Genomic DNA, 12,330 nt, shown 5'->3' on the forward strand with positions numbered 1-12,330 from the left:
ACTTGTAGAATATATCTCAGAAAAAATAGTAAGGAAACAAATAGTTCAGAATCAAAGATGTCTTGTTAAAGAAAAAGCAAAAATAAAAGATCCATGTATCTCAGTCCTCAGAGAAGCAGAAAATTCTTACAGCCTCAGGCAAATTGTGCCCTCTGAGGAGCCTGGATTCTGGGAGAGAGCAGTCTTGTGAAAGACCTGAAACAAAGCCTTTTCAAGTCCTCAGGAATTGCTCAGAGACTGGGACAGTACCCTGGCAAAGTTATTAGAGTTGATTTCTCAGAGTTATTTGCTCAACAGGGCCACCTGAGGATAACTGACCACTTGTCCTGAAGTTATCATCTATTTTTAAGAGACCAATTAGAAAGCAGTTAGTAATTATTGCTGTGTGAAGCTTTTACGTCAAAGAATTATAGGATCTTAAAAAAGTTTTTTTTTTGATAAAATGGTTAAGGAGGGAGGTTTAAAATATTGGTTCACAATATGCAAAGGAACGTTTGCTTGTGGCATTTAAAATGCATCATGTAGTATGTAGTACTTTTTCCTCCTTTGGGCTTACTTTAGAAATACTAACATGTTAGCTAGGTATACCTATTTTCAAAGTGATTAACAATTAACTTCTAATTTAAGTATTTGTAATGTTATTGAGTAATGCCACTTAACCCTTATTTTAATTTACTGCTTGGAGCTTCTTTAGATACCAATGATGTTGAAAAATCTCTTTTAAATATAGGTAACTAAATTTCCTAAGTAATTAAAATAATGACGATTTACAGTGAGGAAAATTTTTATATTAATATTGAAGCAGAATATTAAGAAACTCTGTAACAGTTATCAGAGAGGAAGAAGTTTTTCTCTACCCTTCTAGGTTCTTCTGGCTGTCTAAGAATTAAATTGACATGAGACGGATTAGCAGGAGAAAATCACACAAAAGTTTGATAACATGTCTACATGGGAGAGACCCAGGAAGACAGAATCATGGCCAAAATGGCCAAAACCCTCACCTTAAATACTGTCTTCAGTTAAAGGCAACAGAGGATGTTGTGGGTAATGGTTTGGGACTTCAAAGGGGAGGAAGGCAATTCATATGGAGGTAGGAAAGGAACTGTTTTGTAAAGGAGCATTTGCTGGACCAGCAGAGAGTAGATCAGATCTCTGGGCCCAGCGCTTTTTCCTGGCGGGTATCTCTGACGATAACTCTTTTCAGCTCTAATATGTGAATTCTTTAGGCAGCTAAGTGGAAGTAAAAAGAAAGACTTCCTTAGTCTTCTGTTTCTTAAAAATAATCAGCCTAACTTAATCCTAATGCCAAAGAGACACATTTTGGGGCAGCAATTTTTTCTCCCCCAGACAGTGAACTGTTGCAAACTTTTATAGTCAAGGCAAGGACACAGTTTGTCTTGGGAGAGTGGTGGTTTTCCGCATAACATGTGATTTCTTGTGTTTGTGCCAAGGGTGTTTCTTTTTTGTCTTTTTCTTTTTTGTAGGCGGCAACAATAGGCACATGTTAAATATTGATGAGTTTGACCTCCTGGGAGTTAAAGTATATGCACCCTTTTTGAATATAAATGCTATTTGGTTTATATGGTAAGCGCATAGAAATTTAGAGATTAGCATTTAATGAAGTCTAATCTCAGTATTTTCTGATTCCCGCCCCCCACCTCGCCATTTTGTCAAAAAAAAAAGTTTGAAAAATGAAATTTTGAGATGACCGCTGATGTTCTCTCATGGAGATGCAAGGTCTGCACGAACATAAAAGCAGCACTGTGTGTAGTAACCTTTCCTAAACCATATGTCAAGCACATTAACGGTGTTTAAGATGATCAGTTATTGAAGAAAAGACCAATCCATTCGACCAGTATTTATTAAAGAGCCATGCTTCTGCACGCAGGTTGGAGGGGGTAGTGTATGTGGCCTTGAGATTACCGTACCTCTGAACTGGAATGTGGCTTTCCTTTTTCCCCTTTAAATTTTTTCCTTTTTTGTTCAGCGTGGATCTTCCAGCTGCCAAGCCCTTCAGCAGGGACCAGGCATTGGATTCCGGCGGCGTATACTGAGGTCCTCAGACCCAGAGGCGCTCCTGGCGCTTCAGCGGTGGGGGGCGGGGCCGAAGGGCCGGGGGCGGTGCTGAAAGCGAACAGGGGCGGGGCCTTGTGCGTTCCGCGCGGCCATTGGCGGCGCTGCGTGAGCGCGTTCCGTCCGCGCGGGCGGGCGCAGCCGCGGCGCGTTCTGCGAAGCGCGGCAGGTGCGTGGCCGGCCTCCCTCTTCTCAGCAGCTCGCTCGCCGCCTGAATCCTCGGGATCCCAGCGCGGCCGGGCCGAGGAGCTGGCATGGCCTGAATGCCCGCGGCGACGGCGGCGGCGGCGGCAGTAGCATGGGGAACCAGGACGCGAAGCCGAAGAGGAGTGCGGGCGATGCCCCGCACGGAGGCGGCGGCGGCGGCAGCGAGGACGCCGCCGGGCTCCGCGAGGCCGAGGGCACAAAGAAGGCGGGCGGGGGCAAGAAGGCGCCGGGCCGGCACGGCAAGGGGGGCGGCGGTGGGGAGCCGGGCAGGAAGAAGAGCCGGTCGGACCCCAGGGCCTCGGTCTTTTCCAACCTGCGCATTCGGAAGACCCTGTCCAAGGGCAGAGGTGCTGGCGGCTCCCGTGAGGATGTGCTGGACTCCCAGGCCCTGCAGGCCGGCGAGCTGGACAGCGCCCACTCCCTGGTCACCAAAATCCCGGACCTCAGCCTCTCGGCCGACGAGACGGGCCTCTCCGATACGGAGTGTGCCGACCCTTCCGAGGTGACGCGGCCCCGGGGCCCTGGCTCCGCCGGGGTCGGGAGCCCGGCAGTGGCCGAGGATTCGGAGACTGCGGCGGGGGTGCAGGATGGACAAAGGACTAGCTCGGGCTCAGACACAGACCTCTACAGCTTTCACTCGGCCGCGGAGCAGGAGGACTTGCTCTCGGACATCCAGCAGGCGATCCGTCTCCAGCAGATGCAGCAGCAGCAGCAGTCCCTGAGCCCCGAGTCGCCCCCGGCGTCGCCCCCCTCCGCTGCCCCCCCGCCCGGGGCCCTGCCGGGCCTGGACCGACCCCCGCCGGGCCCAGGCGCCGAGGCGGCGCCGTCCGCACGCCCCGACCGGCCCCCGGCTGCAGAACAGCCCTCGGCCGCCGCCTTGCCATCTCCCGGGTCGGCTCCCGGGGAGCGAGGGGCCGCGGACACGGACGAGGAAGGCGAGGAGGACGCTTTCGAGGACGCGCCTAGAGGCTCTCCGGGGGCGGAGTGGGGCCCGGCGGCGGGAGAGGCTCCGCGCAGGCCGGGGGCGACGCGCGAGGAGGGCGCGCCGAGGCCCAGCGTCCCCGCGGCCGCCTCCCCGCCCTGCAGCCCGGCGCGCAGCCCGCGCTGCTCCCGGGCCCGCCCGCTCCTGGCGCCCTGCTACGTCAGGACCACCACCCGGCAGCTCAGCTCTCCCGGGCCCTCCCCGGCCCCGTCCCCCAGCCAGAGCCCCCGGGTCCAGAGACGGCCGGAGTCCTCCCTGGACCGGGGGTCCGGAGCCGCCGCGGCCCCCGCCGCCGCTGCCGCCGCCCCGGCCAGGAAACCCCGCGCGGGCCGCAGCCGCTCGGCCGACTGGACCGCGGAGCTGGGCAGAGCGCCCGGGGCGGGGGTCTCGGCGCACCTGGCGCAGCGCGGGGCGGGCGGTCTTCAGGACGTGTTCGCAGGTGAGCGCCGGGCTCGGGGCCCAGGGCGCCTGCCCCTCGGAGACGTTTCCGTTTGTACACAGGGTCTTAAAGGGAGCAGCTTAGGCGCTTCTGTCCTAAGGCATCGGGAGCAAGGGCCGCTCTGTCCACTTCTCCAAAATATCCCGGGTCACGCCAGGCAGATCGGCTCCTTTTTGGGCACCGTTTGCAAAGCCATCATTCTCTTTCCTTCCTCCTCCCACAGCATTAAAAATAACGAGATTGTTCACGGTCCTCTGACACATCATCTATTCTAGGACTGCTCTGAGGTACACGCCCATGTGCACGCATGTGACACGTAGTTTCTCAGCGATCGGCGTGGACGCCGTAGTGAACTTAGGTGGTCACTTCTGGTTGCTGACGCAACCAAATCTGATGCATACTTTCAGGAAATTAATGCATAGTGATCTAGAATATTAGGCATCATTTACATTTCGCTTCATGGCCCAGCCTGGAGACAGTGATGGTGAGCAGGCCAAAAGCACCCGGGACGCTACTACTGGTACCTTTCCAGCGTCCGTACGGACTTGGCAAAGCCGGCTGAACGGTCGGCTCACGGCGGAAAATGTGGAGCAGTGCGATGAGTTTATCCTTGCGTAGGTCCCACGCCTTTCCTTAAGTGCCCGCTGGTAGAGTGTCAGCTTGTTTCATGTTTACTAACTTCTCTTAATTTTTAAATGAAATAATTGAGTGTAAGAATTTAAGGAGCAGGGGAAAATGAGAATTCATGCAAGTCCCGGTAGGTAGTGATAAGTATTTGAATGATTAAAAATTTCAAATGTAATTTGAAAAGCTTAAAATCTTAGGTTCTGTGGCTTTAATAAATAGGGTATCTATGAAACAGTAGATGATGTTTCTCCAGAGCATGGATGCTTGTTAGTTAGGTAAACGCTGTTCATGTTTCGTACTTACTTGTATTGGCCACATTTTAAATTTCATCCATGGGCTATCTTTTATTTTACGTTTATAGATTCTTACACTTCAGAGTAGCCTCTTTGATTCATTTTACATGCTTGCTGTCCCTCTTTTACTTCTCCCTTCCCGATATCACGTAGGTTAAGTTAAAGGAATATTTATAGTCTAATATCCGTTAGATAAATTGTAAATAAAACAAAACAAAACAAAAAAGAAACATAAAAACGTCCAAAAGACTGATTTTGAAGGAAGAGGATCGGAAAGTTCTTTAGTTAACTTTTGTGAATTTAATGTTGTTAAGAAATTCAGTATGTCCTCCTTATCTAGGTGACACTCATTTTATATATTATTTTTCTAGAAATGAAAATATCACCAAAATTAAGATGATCATTCATTACTATTAATGGTTGTTCTGCTTTAGAATTTCAAATATATTCATTTCCTTCATTTAACAAATATATATATCTATGTGTACGGGGCAGCCATGTTATGCCAAGCAGTGTGTTAGATGCTAGGTGATATAAAGATCATTAAATCATGTCTCTGCCTTTACAAGCCTCACTGACAAGTGCACATAGAGATGTAGTACTCTGGGTGCATCAAGTGTGCAGTGACTTACCTCCTGGCAAGGGATGAGGAGACAGGAATTCATAGGAGAATTGGTCAGAGTCCTGAAGATCGTAGGACCCTAAATAGGTTGAAGTTTTGTTTCCATTAAGGAAAAAAAAAAAAGGGTATTTTTGGAGCTAGCATTTCATTTAAATTTGCTAAGTATTTCCAAACTTGAAATTGGGACTCTTACAGGATTCCTGTTCAAGAGGTACCTGGGTTTTTTTGTTGACATCTCCAAGCAGGATTTTTTACTGTGCAGAGTTAGTTGCTTTAATATGGGCATCACCCACTTTATTTATTTATTTATATATATATTTTTATTGAAGTTCAGTCGATTTTCAATGTTATGTTAATTTCTGCTGTACAGCAAGGTGACTCAGTTATGTACATATATACATTCTTTATGTTTAATATTATTTTCCATTATGGTTTATTACAGGATATTGAATAGAGCTCCCTGTGCTATACAGTAGGACCTTGTTATTTATCCATTTTATTTGTGATAGCTTACATCTGCTAACCCCAACCTTCCACTCCATCCCTCCCCCAACACCCTCCCCCATGGCAACCAGAGAACCATGTTCTCTATGTCTGTGAGTCTTTCTGTTTTGTAGATAAGTTCATTTTTGTCATATTTTAGATGCCACACATAAGTGATACATATGAGGCATTCCCTACTTTATATGTGATGCTTGGCTATAGTTGGCCAGTGACCAGTGGATATTTGTGTTGCAGTTTCTATATATTTGTCTCACTCACTTTCTTAAAAAAAAAGGTAGGTTTAACCGAATCTTGTAACTGGTGGGCAAATGGAGGTAAACAAAGAGGTGAAAGTTTTCCAAGGTCACACTGTGATTCATTCAGAGGCTGAGCCAAAAATAGGAGCTGAGTCTACTGATTTGAGTCTGACTGTTCTTGCTTATTCCTCATTTTTGGGTGTTCAACACTGTAAGACATCATATGGAGTAAAAACGTTAAAATATATTATAGAATTTAAGGCCTTCACTTAGGAGATTTCCAAGTTTCTGTTATTAATAAGGTGAATTCCTTTCATTGTTGAACGTGTGGCCTTCTTGGGCTGGATGCAGGGTGATTGATGGTCAGAGTGAAGCAGGTTTTCTCCAGACATCTCTCATGGAAGCTTTCCTGCGGTGGTCGAGTGAATCCAGGGTGACACAGGCCTCTGTTCCTCAGCTGTTGTCTGTTTCCTTGTCATTTGGCTTTACATTTGGTTCTTTACCATCCTCTCCTATTTTATGGGTGTCTTGGAAATTACTAGAGCCCTGGGGAACCCTAGCATTGTCCTCAGGGAATTTGTTTTCTGGCCTTAATTTGCATGTCTTTGGATCAATTAATTGCCAGCTGCCTTTGAAGCAGGTGATAGTTATATCTCTAAACTTCCATGGACAGCTTTTATTTTTAAACCATAGAATGAAGGTTGTCAGCTCTGCAGGAAGGAACAGATGTTTTTTGCTTTTTACTGCCTTCCAAATGTAGGGAGAAAATTCGAGTGAAAAGAGATCTCCATGGCACATGTTTGTTTCTTTGGCAGATATAATAACATTTATTGGGAACCAAGACTTTATCTTGTTTTAGCTGTTAAGGAGCTGATGATGTTTTAGGCCACTACACTGAAATTTCACAGTTCATTTGCTTGAAAAAACATCTTTTTCAGTGTTTAGTGCAAAAATTGCTATGAAATTTAAGAGATTTCTTTGCACATGCTTTCCTTACAGCACAAGCTTGTGAATAGAATTTTGCAGTTAATTAAAGTGTAGACATGTGAAATGTTAAATTTGTGATGCTGAATCACTTTTGATAGAAGTCTTTCCAAAGTCAATTATGTGCTTATCCTTCTTTTTCTTAAACACGTGGCCTGAATGGTTCATCTGCTTTAACTGGCTTAATGTCATCTTTAGACCCATCATGGTTGCATCCCGTGAAAACACTGCTGTTGCCCTCAACTGCTGTTGAAGTGTAATAGGCTGGTGACTCCAGTTGGCTGTTGCTGAGGTTTTGTATCTGTGTGGTTTTCTTGACTTTTTCCTTCCCGTCAGCTATTGATTCTTAGAGCTGTCTTAGGTCTCTTCTCCACCCCCCCATTACTTCTAATTTGATTTTTGTGATCAATTTGTTATTGGTTTATGAATCCTGTGATTATGATGTTAGCTATATTTATTGCACTCTGCTAAATGCCAGGCTCTGTGTTGGTGCATTACATAATTATCTCAAATCCTTATGATAGTCTTGAGGTCTAGCTGTTTATCTTCGTTTTCCCAGTGAGCGAACCATGGTCAGGCAGGTAAAGTAACTTGCCTCAGGGCATTAAGTAGCCAATGGCCCATCTAGGATCTGTACTTAGAAAACCAAATCTGTTGTTAATGTGAATAAAATAAAATGAAGTGTGTCAGTGAGCTTTTGGAGCACTAGCTAGTCAATAAAGGGCGTGGGCTTTAAAATTTAGATTGCATGACTCTCATTTTGGCTTTTCTAAAGGTTATCTTGATTTTTATATCAAAGTGGAAAGAAGACCCTCTCTAGGAGTGCAGACTTTCTCACGCTGCTTGTGAAGTTATTAGATTGTGAACTTTTTAGAGCCTGGAGCAGTCTTATATCCAGCAGTAGCATCTGACAGAGTGTAGACGTCCAGTTATTGACCAATAAATGAGTGAGGGTCAGAAATCACCCCTGTTGTGTGTAATGCATCAGTGTTACTATGACAGGAAAGGGGATTACAAGAATGCCGTCTTTTCCCCTATATCTTGCGTTACTGGGCTTCATGTATTTGAATCAGATTTGGCAGCATAAGCTGGGACAGGTAGCACTGTTCTCAAATCATTTTAATTTGGTCTAAAACATCCTTTCTCATGGTTCCTGTAAGGCTGTGGTTTGGATTGAAGTCATTTACCCCACTGGCCTGGCTTTTCATGCATTTAGGCATTTGGATACAAGCCATGTGTACATGAACTTGAGCAGGTGCATTTAGAGCAGTGTTTCCTTCTGATTCCATTAAAAAGGTGCTGAGCACACACCTTGGGTGATGCAACTGTGGTTCCTCTAACTACTGGTATTCCAGATGTATCTGTATCCTAGCTGGCTGTTCAGTTAGGTGACTCTTAAGTAATTTTTTCTCATATGTATGAAGGTGGAGGAATCATTTCAAGTTAATAATATTACGATTAAATAGTGTATGTAAAGCCCCTACAACTCTGCCTGGTACATAGAAGGCACACAGTTGGTGCTATTTACTTGTCTGTCCTGGTTTATTGCCTTAATGGACTACATTGTTCAAAGTGGTCCAAACCAAATTTGTCACATCAAAACAAAACAACTCTGAAATTGTGTATAAACACTGGGAAGGATGTAATCCGATACTTGTTGAAAATTAATATTTCTAGTCAATAGGATTTTTTTGGGCAAATTGTTTATATATCAGTTTTTTTCTTTTCTTGCATTTTCAATGATTGTAAGCCTTTTTGTCACTTTATCAGAAATTGTAGTTTGCTTGGGGGTTTGGATAAGGAAAGCATATGGTGGAGGATGACTGTGTGATTAGGGGGAGGTGGTGGTGTTTAAAGGGGGGTGGGGTAGAGGCTTTGCAGCTTCACCTCCCATGGTTTCCTTCAGAAACTCTCTACTTTAGTCAAGTTAATCTGCTTACTGTTCTATGAACAGTCATTTCATTCCGCTGACTTTGTGCCTTTGTCTAACAGTTTTCACTCTCCTGTAACACAATTTGTCTCTCTTGACTTAGCATCTGAAAAGGCTGATTGAATTCCCATTTCCTCTTTGGTATCTTTCCCAGCTGGGCCTGACTGGTGGTCGTCTCTGCATCTCTGTGCTTACTGTCTATATCATATCATGTATACTTCTTGGATTTGGGGATTCTTTAGGTCTTCCTTCTCACTTCCTTCTGCTTTTCCTTTCTCCTTGCCTGCTCACCTGATTCTGTCCATTCATCACCCGCTCCTGTCTATCCTCTGCGAGTACCTACTCCGCGCCTGCTGTGTGCCAGTCAGGTGTACATTGAGCACACTGAGGCCTTTATGAAGCTCGTTCACCATTTTCTTCAAACAGGGGAGTTGATTATCTAAAACTAGTAGAATTTAAGTTGGAAAGTTACTAACATTTTTGGGTGGTAGAAATTAATTATTTTCATTGAGTTATGATTGACTCAGTGGTGAAGGTAGAATGATACTTTGGTAGAATTTGTGTTGAGAGAACATCTATTCTGATTTTTGTGGATTGATTTTAACATAGCAATGATAATGCAGTAACTCTAAGCTTCCAAATATAAATTTTGTTGGTAATGAAAGAAGAGGAAAATTTCATTATTCCCTTCATTCCTGCTTTTGCATTATAAGTAACAACCTGATGTTAATGAAATTTAGAATGAAGGGACCATTAGGAAGAAACAAATATGTACTGCCTTGTGACTTGATAGTTTTGGTTGTGATTTTAGTGATTGAAAACTTTCTGAGGCTTTTTAAATATTAAATATATAAATACATGGAAAATAAAACTTCTAGTCAATTTGAAATGGTAGTTAGTAAATCGAGGTATTGTAACATCAGAATGATAAGAACAAAAGATAAGTTATTGGATGCTTAGAAGAGGATGCTGACCATGCCAGAGAAGTGTTGTCTTTTGATACCTGCTCCACTGTGGAAGAGAGAGAGGGGAACCTTTGTATCTTCGTCCCCTTCAAGGATGTACCTGGAGGCGTTCATTGGGTGGGAAAATTACTGCCATTCCTCTGTGCACCGTACCTTGGACCCACTGGAGCCTTTATTATCTGTTATGCCAGAGCTGCAACGGGCCAAAAATAGTCCTTTTTATTTTCAGGGAGAATAGAATAATTTCTTGAGAAAATTAAGCCTTTGCTGTGTTTTAAAATTATGCTTAAAAGTGCTTAAACCCTACACCTTGTTTCTTTTTATTTAAAAAGTTTTTATTAGTAGTAGTATTTTTTTTGGCCTTGCTGCACAGCTTGCAGGATGTTAGTTTCCTGACCAGGGATGGAACGCGGGCCCACAGCAGTGAAAGCCCCGTGTTGTGACCATTGGACCACCAGGGAATTCCCTGGGTCTCCTATTTATACTTCAGGCAGAAGGGTCTTGGTGGTATTGGGTTGGCCGAAATGTTCATTCGGTTTTTTACATAAGATGGCTCTGGTAGCACTTAGTTGTCTCTAACTTCATTCGAAACAATTTTGTTAGATTGTATGTGACAGCTGTCATGTCAGCGTGCATTTAAAAAACGTTATCAAAATTGGTGAATTTTTGTGTAGCCATCTTAATATTGAAAATGAAAGAAAAACCAACATTTTTGGCATATTATGCTGTATTATTTCAAGAAAGGTAAAAATGCAATGGAAACACAAAAAAAAGATTTGTGCAGTGTATGGAGAAGGTGCTGTGACTGATGGAACATGTCGAAAGTGGTTTGCAAAGTTTCGTGCTGGAGATTTCTCACTGGATGATGCTCCACAGTTGGGTAGACCAGTTGAAGTTGATAGCGATCAAATCGAGACATTAATTGAGAACAGTCAACGTTATACCATGCGGGAGATAGCTGACATCCTCAAAATATCCAAATCGAGCGTTAATCATTTGTACCAGCTTGGTTATGTTAATCGCTTTGATGTTTGGGTCCACAGAAGTTAAGTGGGAAAAAAATCCTTCTTGACCATATTTCCCCATGTGATTCTCTACTTAAACGTAATGAAAGCGTTCTGTTTTTAAAACAAATTGTGATGGGCAATGAAAAGTGGATGCTGTACAACAATGTGGAATGGAAGAGATCATGGGGCAAGCGAAATGAACCACCGCCACACCAGAGGCCGGTCTTCATCCAAAGAAGGTGATGTTGTGCATATGGTGGGATTGGAAGGGAGTCCTTTATTATGAGCTAATTCTCAACGCCGACGATTAATTCCAACAAGTACTGCTCCCAATTAGACCAACTAAAAGCAGCGTTCGACGAAAAGCTTCCGGAATTTGAACAGAAAACGTGTAATCTTACATCAGCATAACGCAAGACCACATGTTTCTTTGATGACCAGGCAAAAACTGTTACAGTTTGGCTGGGAAGTTCTGATTCATCCGCTGTATTCACCAGACACTGCACCTTCAGATTTCCATTTATTTCTTAAAGAAGAATTCTTTACAAAATTCTGTTAATGGAAAAAATTTCAATTCCCTGGAAGACTGTAAAAGGCACCTGGAACGGTTCTTTGCTCAAAAACATAAAAAGTTTTGGAAAGGTGGAATTATGAAGTTGCCAGAAAAATGGCAGAAGGTAGTGGAACAAAAAGGTGAATACATTGTTCAATAAAGTTCTTGGTGAAAATGAAAAATGTGTCTTTTATTTTTACTTAAACACCGAAGGCACTTTTTGGCCAACCCATGATCTAGTGCACATGTGTGGAGAAGAATTCTGTGTCATTTAAATTGTGGCTTTATACACAGAGCAGCACTGCGGCAGGCGTGCAGGCTGAGAAGTCTTTCCATCGACCTCCCTTTTTAAGTATACTACTGGTTTCCTGTAAAACGTGGCGATAATTTCTTACCTCCTCTTAGTGCCCTGGTTTCCCAGGTTGTAAAAGTGAGTGTAATCCTGGTGGGAAGCTGCTTCCTCCAAGTCTTATCCATCCCAGCAGTTCTATAGGAGTGATGGTTCCAGGAGTTATCCTTTTCTCCAGATAATGATACTTTGCATATTTAGAACTTTACTGTTAGAGTGGAAGAAAATCCCTATGTAGGGGGATCCACTTTTTTCTCACTGTTGTGGCCTCTCCCGTTGTGGAGCATAGGCTCCGGACGCGCAGGCTCAGCAGCCATGGCTCACGGGCCCAGCCGCTCCGCGGCATGTGGGATCTTCCCGGACCGGGACACGAACCCACGTCCCTTGCATCGGCAGGCAGACTCTCAACCACTGCACCACCAGGGAAGCCCGAGGAACCACTTTTACTGTGGAGTAAAGATGCTCTGGGCATCGGTACTAGCTGGTGGTAAGACGTTGGTGGTTTTGATCAGTTGTTAATTGATGCTAAAGGGGATTTGGGTTGGTTGGAAAGCTGTTA

At 44.5% G+C, this 12,330-nt stretch overlaps 1 protein-coding gene across 1 annotated transcript in view; it reads left to right on the top strand.

The window, feature by feature from the left end:
• Positions 1-1,647: 1,647 nt before the first annotated feature.
• Positions 1,648-12,330, top strand: part of FMN2 (formin 2) — a 316,289-nt gene continuing 305,606 nt past the window's right edge. Inside the window, exon 1 of the mRNA XM_073793699.1 lies at positions 1,648-3,974. Within this exon, the coding sequence (XP_073649800.1) occupies positions 2,372-3,974 (1,603 nt within the window). The 5' untranslated portion in view covers positions 1,648-2,371. The remainder of the gene's footprint in view (positions 3,975-12,330) is intronic.

This window comes from Tursiops truncatus, chromosome 16 (genome assembly GCF_011762595.2).
Source record: "Tursiops truncatus isolate mTurTru1 chromosome 16, mTurTru1.mat.Y, whole genome shotgun sequence".
In the NCBI taxonomy this organism is placed as follows: domain Eukaryota; kingdom Metazoa; phylum Chordata; class Mammalia; order Artiodactyla; family Delphinidae; genus Tursiops; species Tursiops truncatus.